Source organism: Cupressus sempervirens, chromosome 11, assembly GCF_028749045.1.
Source record: "Cupressus sempervirens isolate cs-2001-9-10 chromosome 11, ASM2874904v1, whole genome shotgun sequence".
Taxonomy (NCBI): domain Eukaryota; kingdom Viridiplantae; phylum Streptophyta; class Pinopsida; order Cupressales; family Cupressaceae; genus Cupressus; species Cupressus sempervirens.
The window spans coordinates 67,988,104-68,002,291 of record NC_143128.1 but is presented as its reverse complement, the minus strand read 5'-3'; the positions used below and the strand labels follow the sequence as shown (position 1 = coordinate 68,002,291).

Genomic DNA, 14,188 nt, shown 5'->3' with positions numbered 1-14,188 from the left:
TTTTAAAAAAATATCATTATCCAACATTTTATTAAATGAAAATCACAACTTTGAGGTCAAATTGGATATAGGCATGGATTTTCAATTTAAATATTGGGTGCCAATTAAACATGTGACCAAATTCTACAACTTAAGCTAGATCTTGATATTCCAATGTTTTTATCAATAACCACCGTTTAGTTACATTTTTCCAACCTCTCCATAGACGCAATATAGACTAGGTGACGAATTTTCACTTTAAATGAAATTCCTTGCCTGTAGCCTTTTAGTGCTACTGGGCACATATTAGCGTGAATAGCAAATTTTTAAACTCTTAGTAAATTCCTTGACATCGTAAAATTGACTCTCATAAGCACTATTTACGCAAGGCACACGGATTTTGGTGTTTGAAGCCATTTCCTTGACCATGAAGAATCTGAGCGTATACTAACCTTTACAACGGACTGTCCAACCTTTGAAGAATTGCTTGAGCATCATGTAATATCACTCTTGGGCACATATGGGTAGGATTGGAGAATTTCGCACATTGAAACACTCTTCTTAGCATCCATGGACTTGTGATTTGGGGGCATTCATGCTATGTTCATGGATTTTACCTTTGAAACACAATCCTTGGCAAAGGGAAAACTAGCATTCTAGGGTGCTAATTGCACTTGGTGGTAGATGTTTAGACTTAAAAAATTCCTTGGCATATCTCAATTTATGTTCATGGGCATAAATGGATAGGATGAAGGAATTTTAGAGTTCTAGAAAATTCCTTGAGCATTGTATTTAGCACTCTTGAATGCACACTAGGCATGAGGGATGATTTTTCATATTTCAAGTGAAATTTCTTCTCATGGAGAGCTAACGTTGACGAGTGCATTTGAGATCAAGTGAAGGATTATTGTGTGTTGAAACATTTTCCTTGGGTGATGCAAATCTATGCCCTAAAACGCAAATAAGAAAAAGTAAATGATTTTGAAGTCTTTGGTAAATTCCATCATAATGCAGGAATAGCACTATTGAGAACATATGGGGGTAGTCAAGGACTTCTGCAACACTTGGTCAATTTTTTTTTGCATTTTACCCCCACTATTGACAGTACTTCGTTATTTTCACATTTTCCCTCAACTTCTACTTTGGGCACACTTGAGGGTGTGTTGAGGAATTTTTCATGACTTAGTCATTCTCGCACTTCTCCTTGCTTGCTTCATTGAACTTAGATCTTTTTCAACATTTTTCCATTTTGGGTGTTTATGATCAAAGACTCTCCATACTTTGTGATTCTTCACATCCTTTCCTTCTTTCAATACTATTTTAGCAATGTTGTTCAGGATTTACCATTTTTCATGCTTTTCCACTTCTAGAAATTGAGGACATTCCAAACTTAGTGCATTTTTGGACCAGCTACTAGACTTGTTTAACTTTCCATATTTTAAATTGGACACTTCTCTAGTCATCTCTTTGCTAGCGCTCACATTCCTCAAATTGATTCATCTTCATGCATGCTCTTCATCCTGTACATTTTGGAAGTCTTCTCTTTGAATGTGTAGTTGAAATTGCTCGTCTTGATATCTTCTCTTGATCCTCCTTAATGTCTTCAACTTGTCAACCTTCAGGTTGATATTGTGTTTCCTTGTTGACTCTTGGATTTCCAAAGGAAATTCAAGATTGAGATAATCCTCACTCACTAATAGAACCATCTTGTTCATTGAACTCAAACTTGGTGTGCTCTTCATCCTTCATTATCATCATGTTGATCTTTACTGTCTAGCATTCCTTGCATGCAACTTGAACCTCCTTCCTCAAACTCAATCCTCTTTAATCCTCCTCTTGAGTATATTCCATCAAGCATCATCTCCACTAATCATCTCCATTTACAATCCCTGCAAAACAAGGGACAGTAGTAATGTCACATTTATTTAATAATGAATAAAAAATTTAGCATATTTTCATGATAGAACATCTTTTCCAAAGCATATGGTTTTTAACATTCCATTGGCATTTGGATAAAGAAATGTGATTTCATTATTCACAACCTTGCTCTTACTCCATGCATCTCATTAAACAAGTTATAATTTGGATTAGAATTCGATTTTTCTGAGTTTGATTAAATCGCACCCTCTATTCTTGACCTTTCATAGATTTTTCAAACCTTATTGATCTAATTTTTAGGTCCATGGTTTCTGATTTTGCATTACTCGCAACTTGTTGATGTAAGTTTTTTTCCACTTCAACATGCAGAATTAAATACTTAGTATTCCAGGATGAAACAACAAACCTCCAACTCTCTCATGAATAAGGATGCTCATATGCTAAACGACGTACATGCACTGTGTGATCAAATGAGACAACCTCAAGGTTCCTTCTCAATCATGGATTTTCACTCAGTTTTATGATGTGATATGTTGGCTATCACAAAGGGACTTATGATATGCATTCAATGGATATCAACTTTAACTTCTTCAATCACTTGCAACCAAACAACTTGCAAAGATAAAAGGTTTAAAGAAAGCTATTCTACTCCTAGAATGCAAGACAATGTTGATAGGGAGTGAACCTCTAACCCGTCCTTGCTTTGTCAAATCAACTAGGCTTAGGAAGGTGCTAGCTTGTAGGGATGTAGGAATGATTTTCATGTTGTCAATATTCACCTAAACACCCCATAAAGGCTCAATGTAAATGAACATCTCCAACAAAAGTTAAACACTTGCAATTTAAGCCCAGACTAAAAGTTTTTTCACCATGAAGCCCAACAATAAATCATCAATCACATTAAGAGCATCATGGTAACAATTTCACCAAGTCCTCTCCTACTTTACTTTCACTACTAGTTAACATTAAGAGCATCATGGTAACAATTTCACCAAGTCCTCTCCTACTTCACTTTCACTACTAGTTAACTAACTTCTCTAATGTCTCGAAAATATAACTTTCTAACCCTTTACAAATGAGAAGACCTTGGCCTTTTATAGTTGTTCAATTAAAATGAAGGGTCGAGGTTGATTTGAAATCAAGGGCTAAGATTTACCCACTACAAACCCTAGTTAAGGTGGCAAGGCACCACTCTGTAGACCAATAAGAAAATTACAAAGCTTTTGAGAAACAATGAGAAAATAGAGACCTTTATATCATTTATTTGGTTTTTGTTTTGTAGCAAGTGTTTTTATGTGTGTGTGTTTGTGCACTTCTCTTTTCATGGTTTTTTTTTTTTCATTTAATTGTTTTTTTCTATTTTTTGTTATTCATATATCATTGGTGATGTTTATATGCATTCTTATTTTGTATATATATTTGATTCCATTTTTATTCATTTCAAGTGTTTTGCATTTGTTAGTATATTTCTTTTGGTTCTCCAACCTTCTTGGGTGTTCACTATTTCCTCTTGTTGACTTTTTTAGCCCCTTTTATTATGTTCATTTTTATATTTTTATTTATTTTCCTCTCCTTCTCTACATAGCTTTGTGTGTTGTCTCCTGATGTCTTCTTATACCTCTTGAGTGAGGCTTGTTCTACATCTTTTGCTATTTGAAATCCTGCACTCTCTCAACCTGATGATGGATCACCTAATGTGAATCAAAATGTTGATGCTAAAAAATACACATAATCAAATTGAGAAATAAACATGCTTTACAAATGGATTGTGGAAATCTGATAAAATTTATTGTACACTTGGCATAATATGATTGAATGTGCTTGTAACTTTAATTTTTTGATTGGTAGAAGACAAGTGGGTGCTACTTCAGTATTCTTATCATATAGACTTGATCGATCTCTAAGTGATGAGAAAATATCTCCCGATATTCAACATTACCAACCCTTCAATTGTGATGGCATATTCACAAATTGCTTCATCTTCTCAAGTTTTCTCCATCTTCTCCCTTGCAAACTTTCTTGTTGCCATGATCTTGAACTTGCTTGTTCTTGCAAACTTGATATCCTTTGCAATGCCTTGACTTTGGTTTTGTTCTATGGAGTCTTCATGTGGTTGAATTCTTTAAAATGAACTTGGATTTCTGGATAAAAGTTCAAGTTGATGAAAATTTTCTCACTTGTATCTTTTGATCTTGCCTTGAATTCTCCTTTGATAAACTGATTTTGCACTTTCTTCTCATTTGAAGTCCTTGAGTTACACCTTGCTTGAAATCTCGAGCTTGACCTTGCCATCAGTTTCTCGCCCTCCGAGCTATTCTTTGCCATTTTTTCTTGCAAAACCAGTAAGGGCTCATTTGGTTGCTGGAATAGGAATAGGAAATTAGGAATATGTTTTCTATTCTCCATTTGGTGCGCCAAATCGGAATAGAGAATAGGAATACATATTCCCATTTTGTCCCTAAAATGAGCATATGTCCATTCCAAAAAACAGATGTTATTGGAATAGGTCATTCCTATTCTCGTTTTGTTTTGACTATTTAATCAAAATTTCAAGTCCGCTTAAGCTTTTGCTCACAATGTTGTTTGCATTGGCGCTCCATACAATCTCTGTCGCGTTTATCTTTGTTTGGTCTTTTTCCAGCACGAATGCAACGGAGAGAAGGAAAATGGTCTTTCTAGACTCAGTAAAATTCCAAGGTAAAATTTCCGCTTGGGCTGAGGAGAATCGGTTGAAACTGATCTTGTCCTGCTGGAAAAAGAGTAAAGCCTCTGGGCATCTGAGATTTATAATAGCAGTCTACTTTTACTAAGCTACACAACACAGCCAGAGCTAAAAATAGTTATAGCCATTGGCTCTTCATACTCACCCTATTCTACTGCAGTTGTATGCCAAACAAGTCATCTCCAATATTTGCCCTTTTAATGTCCGTGGTTGATTTGAGAAGATCATTCCCTCCTGGGTATTTTCATTCACTTGTGGGTTTAAGCAAATGGGGAAAAACAGTTGAGGGGAGCTAAAATCCAAAGGAGCAGTCAGTGTTTTAATGGCAAATGCTCCTTGCCTAACAACTCTTCTGATTGGGATAAGAGAGTTAACAAATACAGGGATGCAAGTAAACAGCAGCAACAGGTGCAGACAGCTGCGTAGTGTTTATATTATTGTTGCTGTTGATCAGAGCATATGAAGTTGTTGGGAATTGCCCAGGCATCACTTGTTTTCCCACATCAACCATTCTGATATGAAACAGCAAACCAGTGGGTGTGCAGGGAAAGTGCTAGAGGAGGATCTCCTGGTGCTCGGCTGCCAATTTAGTTCCAATTTCAATTTGGTGGACCAAACAGATAGAGAATAACAAATCACAATTCCCATTCTCAATATCCATTCCCATTCCCATTTTCAATTCCAATTTCCAATTCCCATGCCAGCAACCACATGGACCCTAAAGGAATTGAATTGAGCTTATTAAATGATGAAATGAAAGCTGAATGTCTTCATTAAATAATTGCATCAATTATCAAAATAAAGGCCTTTGATCATGAATTCTCTCAAGCTTTAAAGCAAGCTACCTTTCCTCTTGCGAATCTTGAAATAATATTATGAGAAAATCTGGAAAATACATGGATTTTACAATACAACATGCCCAAATTTTAGTCTGTCTTACCACCTTTACCCTCAGTTTTTGAAAGAAATCTGCCTTAGTAATCCAAGATTGATATACTTTACTGTCTCAACTTGATCTTTTTTCTGCTTTCACAAGACACTTGCCGTATTCTATGATGAAATTCACTGCCTTAGCAAGGAGATAACAAGCTACTGGCTCTAGGAGGAAATTACTGCCTTATAGCAGGGATAAAAGTGTTTTGCTTTAATATTAAAATAGACTGATCCTCCTCCTTTACATAGGTGATCTGAATTTTAAAATGTCCTTCTTCCATGCAGGTCGTCTTGGCCTTTGCAAGCCAATGAATACATTTTTTAAAAGTTCATTTTTTAGCCCTCTAAGGCCAACAATTTTAAGGGAAAAATGATGGTTTTAATATTTTTATAACCCCTTGATAAAACCACTGCTTGTTCATTATTTGGTCAAGCGTCCACGTAGAGATGAGGATTTCATAAGGTAAATGAATTTCTTCTTCCCTCTTTTCATCTTCAAAATACCCTTTCAAATCTCTTCAATATCTCCTTGAAACATTTCTATCTCAATCACCATTTTGGAAAGCCCCCAAACATACATCTCAACATCCATATCAAAAGGCGGAATTCTAACACGCTAGAGGAATCAAGAATCCTTTGAGGGTGGTAGAATCCACCACTCTTAGAGGAAAATTCCTGATTCATCATCAATTTCCCTCAAACACTTTTTCTTCCCCAACTTGGTTGCATCACACAACCTCTATTTTGATTCAATCATCTCTCAAGCTTGGACCATCAACTTCATGTTTGCATCTGTTAGAAATGGAAAAAGAAATATGGAAATAAGCAAAAACCAGGAAAGAATCTAAGTGAGTTAATGCATGAAAAGATATTACCATAAAATAGGAGAGAGAAAGCTTCAAGATCCAACACCATGAGACAAGATATTTGGAAAGGGGAAAGCAAAGAAAACCCCTTGTGACATTATGAATGAGGCATGAAAAGCCTAAGAAGGAAAAGAGAGAGAGAGCAAGAGAAAGAGAGCAATCGCTCATACAATAATTGAGAAGAGGAAGAAAGCTCATTGGAAATGAGAGAGGAGGGTCATCTCTTAAATAGAGATGAGAGAGAGGAGTTAGAATGTAACTCCCATGTCTATGAATGCCACCATTCATAAGTGTGTGAGGCCAAGTGTGAGATTCCTCTTAAGGAGGAATAATCTAAATTACAAATTACAATAAATATTTGTCCTCACATATTCCACTAGATGACAAAATAAGATGTAGTGGAAAAAGGACAAAAAAGAAATATATTAGGATACCTTGGCTTATATCCTAATATATTATAACAATAAATAAAGGAGGTCTAACCTTGGTTTATAAACACACCAAGGAAAGATTACAACTTCTAACAGCATCTCATAATACTAAGCGGAAAACTAGGGGAGAAGAGGAGTCTTGGAGTCCATGGTTATAATCCTCATTGCTTCCATCACTTAAATTTGACCTCAATCTTCCATTCTCTCCAAACTAGCTCCCATCTTGCTTGAATCAACTTCATGTCCATATGAAGGTGGAAATTTCACTCATGAGAGAAAAGATAATTCCTCGTGGGGTGGTGGATTCTACCATCCTTAGAGGAATTTTCCTCAACTAACCTCTTTTTTCGCAATGATATATTGTCCTCTTGGATTGGTTTTGTCACTCGAATTTGCTCACGTCTTTGGATCATCTTGTATATTTTAAGTGAATGAACCATGTTTTAAGCCCCCAAGCATAGGGCGGAAATCAGCATCTAAAGAGAAATTTTGGAAATCTTTATCTTAGCTCAATTTCCATCAAAATAAACCCAGTCTTGCTCTTTCCATCCTTTCATCATTTGGATCAGATTGTCATCAATGATCAAGTCCAAACTTGTCTTGGTCTTGATCCTTCACTCAAGATAGGGGCAGAATTTGGGTTGAAAGAGGAAGAAGAATTCTTCAAGGCATGGCAAAATCCACCAGCCTTGGAGAAGTTCTCATCCTACACTTTGCCTTGACACTTCATCATTAAAACTTCACAAAATTGCCTCCATTCCGTTTGTTTTTTTATTATAATGCAAGTTGGAGGAATTGTCTTCATATTTGACCAATTCTAACTAGGGCAGAATTTGAGTTGGAGAGAGAAATTTTCCCTAAGGCATGGTGGAATCCACCAGCCTCGGACAATTTTTCCTCATTTTCTTCTTTCATCTTGGATACCACATTAAATTTTCACTCCATCCCTTAGACTTGCAGTTTCTTCCTCCATACTATACTTGTCTTCACTTGGTGAATTTGATGCCCTTGTAGATTCAAGGCGGAACTTAGGAAGGCAAGAGGAATTTTCCTCTAGGGCAGGCAGAATCCACCATGTCCAAAGGAATTTTCGACATTGCAATATGCTTTCTATAAATAGTCATTTTTTTAGCTCAAAGGGTGGGAAGATTTATATAAAATATAACATTCAAGAAGTTACATTTACTTATACTTTAAGTCCTATTTTACATAAGTATTGGCAGATATTTGAGATAGGTTTCAGCTTCATAGAACTTATAATAAAAATTCTAGATTTTGAGACTTATCAAAAAATCCTTAACTTAGCCAAATTTCAAGATTCAACATGCCTTAACTATATTACCTCTCACAACCTTTCCTGGCTTTCTAGGGTCAAACTAAAGCTAGAATAAGGATTTTCACAAGGTTCAAGCTTATTTCATCACAAGTGACTTGGTTTCAACTCTACCTCCCTATCTAGGTTAGCCCAGCTCTTGCTCACCTCCCTAATAGGCTTGAGTTCCCATCAAGTCGAAATTGCTCAAACTCTCTCTCGGACTCGGAGACTTGAAAATGTTACCAACTAAAAGCACCTAAGATCACTACACCTATTGCCAAAGCAAATAGAGGGGGTCCCCATTTGTCATGGAGTGATGATGTGAAAACCTCACAACACAACCCAAAGTCATTTGCCTTCAAAATATTTAAAACATCACCTTGTTTGTTGAGAATTTGCATGTATATGCCTAAATCTAATACCCTCTTTTGGGAATTCAATGCTTGAAATATGAGTCTGCCACCAAATTCGCCTTCAAATGACTTATCCTAAAAGTTAATTCTTTATTCAGTTTCTTGGGTTCTAATTTTGCTTTGTCCTTGCTCAAATTCACTCCTTGACATCTAACTTCTCTCTTCTTCTCATTCAAGCCTTGTCTAATCTGCCTTTACCCATTTTGTTTTTGTGTTCAAATTGTTGTGTGTTTGATATGCTTTCATTTGATCTTTTATAGGCTCTCCACTAAGAGTTGCACCCTTTAGACAAGTAAGGCCAACCTTATATAGCAATTAAACATTTGATTTGTGGAAACTTCATTTCTCCTAGCAGGTTGATTTCATGTGAATTCAAATTTCAACATAATGAGAGTGGTTTCACGCATAATTTTCGCTTGAAAACTTTACCCTTCAAAGAGTGGAAAATCAACCTATAGAAGAAAGGTTTTTCTTGTCAAAGGATGGAATTCATGGTTGACCGTGAACTTTCACTCTTTTCTCTCATTTTTCATTGTAAATTTTCCCTTAGAGTAGAAAATCAAACTACAAAAGGAAATTTTGTTTTAACAAAGGGTAAAGGATAGAACTTCATGATTGACCATGAAATCCCACTCTTGATTTTCATTTTACCTTGCAAATTTTCTCTTGGAGTGGAAAATCAACCTTCATAAGGAAGTCCTGATTTTAAAAAAGCTGGAAATTAATGGTTGACCATGAAACCCCACTTTTCTCTTTCATTTTGCCTTGTAAATTTTTTTTTAGAGTGGAAAATCAACCAAGACCATGAAGAATTCACCTTTCTTTCATCTTTCATCAACATTTGACCTCTATGAATATAAATTTGAGGGGTACAAAGAAGTTTTTCGATTTCTAACTTGTCAAAGAGTGGAAATTCATGGTAAGCCATGATTTCCACCTTTTATTCACCTTTACTTATAAATGTTGTTGAGGAGTGGAAAATCAGCCAAGGCAAGGAATATTCCACTTTCAAACCTTGAAACAAACTTTCATCATTCAACTCTTGGTTTCAATTATCCTCCAAAGGGTGAAATATAAAACCACTAGAAGGAAGTTCCTGAACTTAGCTTACCTTGACTCAAAAAAAGATGATGACCAATGTGGCCTTGATAACTCATTTAAACTCAACTTTCTAAACCCAACAAATTCCCTTGAACTTGATCAAAGTTCCACCCGGTCATGACAAGACTTCTCAAATGCCTCGAGACTACGACTCAAACTACTAAGAAGATTGACTAAAACTAACAAACAGCTACGACAAACTAAGCTAAACACTAAGCTACAAAGCAAAAAGTGGGGATCCCCAATTATGATATGGTGTGTGTGTTTACAACACAACAATACTCTTGGGAGATTACATCATCTTCGCGTAGTTGTTCCTTCTAGTGAAGTAAAGTTTGGTTCGATTCACCAAGTCATCAATAGGTTATTGCATTGTTAGAAAAAGATTACATTCATAAACTCATCTCTTTTTTGCATTTTATTTAGAAACTCTCATTAGGATTCGCTGAAGAGCCTGCATTGCAAAATCATTCAACGTTTAAGAGCAAGTTAATAAATCGAAGAAGAATAGTGTAAGTTGCTTTGTGAGAACCAATAGTATCACATCCTTTCAATAGAGTTGTATCCAGCACAAAGTTGTTAGTTTGCATTGTAAACCTTGGGGTTGCCTTATTTGATCACAAATTGTCAAATTGTTTACCATTTGACATTTTCTTGTTCAAGATCAGATGGAATACTTGGTATTTTATTCTATGTTGAGAAGTGTCACTAAACATGCATCAACACCTCCCTTTTCTAGTCATTTCACCTTTGCTCTAGTTGTTACCTTGCATTCTCCATTAACTTGTTTTCCATGGCACCATGGTGGTTCCCTTCGAGTTTTTAACAAACCCTTGGCAGCCTTGGCAACTGTCTCTGTCCTCTTGCTAGTAATAGAAATACTCCCAGTCAATGAAACAGTCTTCAGTGGTTTATTTGTCCTCAGATATTTAAGCTGTAGTACTTTTTTCCCTATTATTGGTTTTCCCAAGTCTTTTGTAGTTGTTCTTTTTCATGTGCTCTATAAGTTTTCATCTGGGCTTCTCAATTAACATAAGCATAAGCTCCTCCATGCAACCCTGAAGGTTCCAGCTCAAACCAATTAATCTTCATTAGCAGTTCTTGCTCCCATTGCCCTTGAGAAAATGGTCTTTGAAGGGCCAATCACCATATCTCCTCATCCTCCACAAGCAAGCATCCAACATGTGAACATGATAAAGTACAGAAGTAGAGTTAAATACCACCTCCACTGAACATGATAGAGTGTTGAAATTGGATGAAAAAATGCAAAGTGAAAATGACAAGAAATAGAGTTGGGTAAAATATGACATCCACCAAACTGGACATAACAAAGTGTCAGAATTAGGCAAAATGTTTCATCCAACATGCTGGACAAGAAAGTGGATGAAATACCATATGGACATACCATAAATGACCAAGATGCAGGACTAAGTAAAATATGGCATCCAACAAACTGGATGTTATAAAGTATCAAAATTAGATAAAATATTTCATTCAACATGCGGGATGATAAAGGGTTTATTGAAACTGGCCAATTATTTCATCCAATACGTTTGAAGTGCTAAAATTAGTTCATGTAACACATTCAACATGTTCGGCATGATACAGTGCCATAAGTAATATAAGGTGAGATAGAAATCCCAGGTAATTTTGACAGAAGAGACACCCCTTTCATGACATCTAAATTCCAGGGTTGACCTAAAAACAGAAGATTTACCAAATTACAAATATGCAAGGATGTATGTCACTCCAGGGGATTCAACAGAAGAGACATTCATGATTCTGAGCATCTAAGCCAAAGCTTGCCCTGAAAAAGGCAAGTTTTCAGATTATTAAACATGAACAAGACCAGGCTCAAGTACAACGGCGACTTTGATTGCAGAGATACTTCGTGGCATTAAAGCTGAAGGTTCCCCTAAAGGAAGAGAAGTCAACAATTAAGAATAAAACTAAAAAAGTTGCAAGTTTCAGATAAAGAATATGTTGTGAGGAAGACCTTCTTTTGTATCGTCTAAGTTGAATATCGCGTGAAACGAAGGTAAACACACTAAATCAACGGCCAGTATCTGACACAAGTCCCTGGAAATTTCGATAAAAGACATAACCCTCCCTTGTCTCGTCTAATTCAAACGTTGCCACAATAACTTCAAATATACTAAATCAACCTATGAAACCTAATACAGATCCCTGGTGACTTTAGCAGCAAAAGATACCGAATATACTTACAAATTTAAATATGGAAAATGCCGAATCTAACTCCAGGACGACTCTGACCAAAGGGATAACCTTAAAGCTTTAGGTTGCCTAGGGAAAAAAAATAGAAATAAATATGGAAACACAAAAGAAATAAATTTACTAACAAATTCCGTGCATGGAATGTCTGTCGATTCAGTATTCTACCGTACACTGTATATTACAGTGCTCAACGGAGAAAGTGAAAAAAACAACTTACTAAACTATTTGAGAATTCAAGCTTCCACAATCCAATGTAATAAAAGAGAGATTTTCTCTTGAGAATTTGCGAAAAACAAAATTTTGTTTAGGTCGTAGTGTCGAGCCATTCCTTAACAAAGATTATTATTTATAATATTATTTAATAAAAAAAAATTAAAATGCAGATAATTAATCACCTCAAGGATAAGAGTGTCCAAGAATAATCGGACTGTAGGAAATAGCAGCGCAAACAGAGGCACCACCAATAGATCGCTCTTTGAAGGGTACGCTTCGTCTTCCCATGCTGTCAATTGTAATACGCTCGCCATTAGCTCAATAATTGATAACCCTGCGCAAGAAAATGATCATAGTTCCGCACAGATTTTTGTGCAGACGCTGAAAGCCCGCCAAATGTTTGAAAATGCGAAAGCACGCGCACGAAATGTTTTTTATTTGCTTTTTGCAGACAGGATTCGAACTCCAAACCTTTCGGTGCTAAGAATTCTTGGGGATCGCAGTTGAATTGGGTTCAAAATTAACGGCGACGTCTGTGCGGGGACATTTTACTTATTTGCATGGATGGGATTCTCCAATGGCGAGAGGATCAGCAAAATAGAAAGCAATCCACGTATAAACGGGAATTGAATCTGATTTATTTTAAAAGGAGAAGTTAAATTTGATATTGTTAAAATAAGATTGTAATTTAACCTTTTTTTCATAAATTAAATTAAATTTTTATTTTTTTTGGGTTAATTGTCTTAGTTGATTTTTTTTATATTTTTTCCATTCTAAATAAAACTATATTAGTTATTAATAAAAAAATTTAAAATATATTATTTCATGGTATTTTTTAAAGATGGATTTTGTTTTCGTAATTCTAAATTTTGTTTCCATGTTATGATTTTGACCCTATCTATTAAATAATTGGAAATAAAAAGTTCAATATTTTTTTATTAGGGTGTAAATAGGCTTTGAAGGGACTTGAAACCCTTTACAAACAAATTTTAAAGGGGATATGGAACACCACTGAGACGGAAAACTGCAATAGATAGACGACAACTAAAAAATAAATATCAAACAAGGCTTCAACTACCCAACAAACCACAAGACAAGAGATAGAGCCTCATGACAAAGAGTGAGACTCTCAATCAAGGAGATCCATAGGGTTTTGAAAGGCTCCCCAAACCACAACATTGGGGTTTAACATGGCTCACAAAACCATAATACAACTTCAAGAGATTGATCATCAAAAAGCCATCTAAAAGCAAGGAGAAAAGAACTCCCCGGCAATCATGGGATTTAATCTGACTCCCACAACCACCTTGGGTTGTGTAATGGCTCTAATAACTAAGACAAAAGTAGCTAAATAAGATATTAAAACATCCATAGCATCAACTATCAAGCATCTCCCAAAGCCACACCAACATCTACCTCCATCTTAATGGAAAATAGATCCACCTCAATAGGAAAAGTTAGTGGAGACCCGAGATGCATGTTCTAAATCTCTTTCTTAGAAGAAAAATACTTATGATCCAAAGAATCCCCATGAAAGATATAGTTGAATAAATCATAAAAACTTGTTTTGCATCAACTCTCAAGTTGCATCTACTAGAAACAAAATTGACAATCATCTCCACCTCTATAGAAGATAGGTTCACCTCTATAGGACAAGTTAGCAAGAATTGGAGATGCAAAAATTGAACCTCATTCCATAATAGGAGAAAAGGGGGTGGGAATGAAAGAGGAAATGAGGCAGCAACAATTAAAAGAAGTCATAGGTTTCATCCTTGTTACCTAGCATAGAATCAAGGTTTCACCATAAAAGAAAATTGTGCATGAGTCCTTTATAAACTCATGACAAGCCATACCACAAAAGAAAACCTAACTAAAAACCACCAAAAAAGAACCCAGGAAACTTGGGTAGCACCAAACAAATTATAGCTAAAGAATAATCCTCAAAAGAATTGCAACACCTAAAAATAAAATCCTTATGGATACATGAAATAAATAACACATTAACATCATACCCACACTAATACATTTGGTGTGAAATTTTGATGGCAATTTCTGACATAGAAGGCATTTTTGTGATGAATTTGCATTTTTTTCAAATAGTC

General features: G+C 35.6%; 1 protein-coding gene across 1 annotated transcript in view; it reads right to left on the bottom strand.

Annotated features, from left to right (window-relative positions):
- Positions 1-12,703, bottom strand: part of LOC149528277 (ASC1-like protein) — a 122,233-nt gene extending 109,530 nt beyond the window's left edge. The window contains exons 1-2 of the mRNA XM_089811643.1: positions 12,558-12,703; positions 12,269-12,420 (exon numbers count right to left, since the gene is read on the bottom strand). Of these exons, the coding sequence (XP_089667769.1) occupies positions 12,269-12,400 (132 nt within the window). The 5' untranslated portion in view covers positions 12,401-12,420; positions 12,558-12,703. The remainder of the gene's footprint in view (positions 1-12,268; positions 12,421-12,557) is intronic.
- Positions 12,704-14,188: the final 1,485 nt, after the last annotated feature.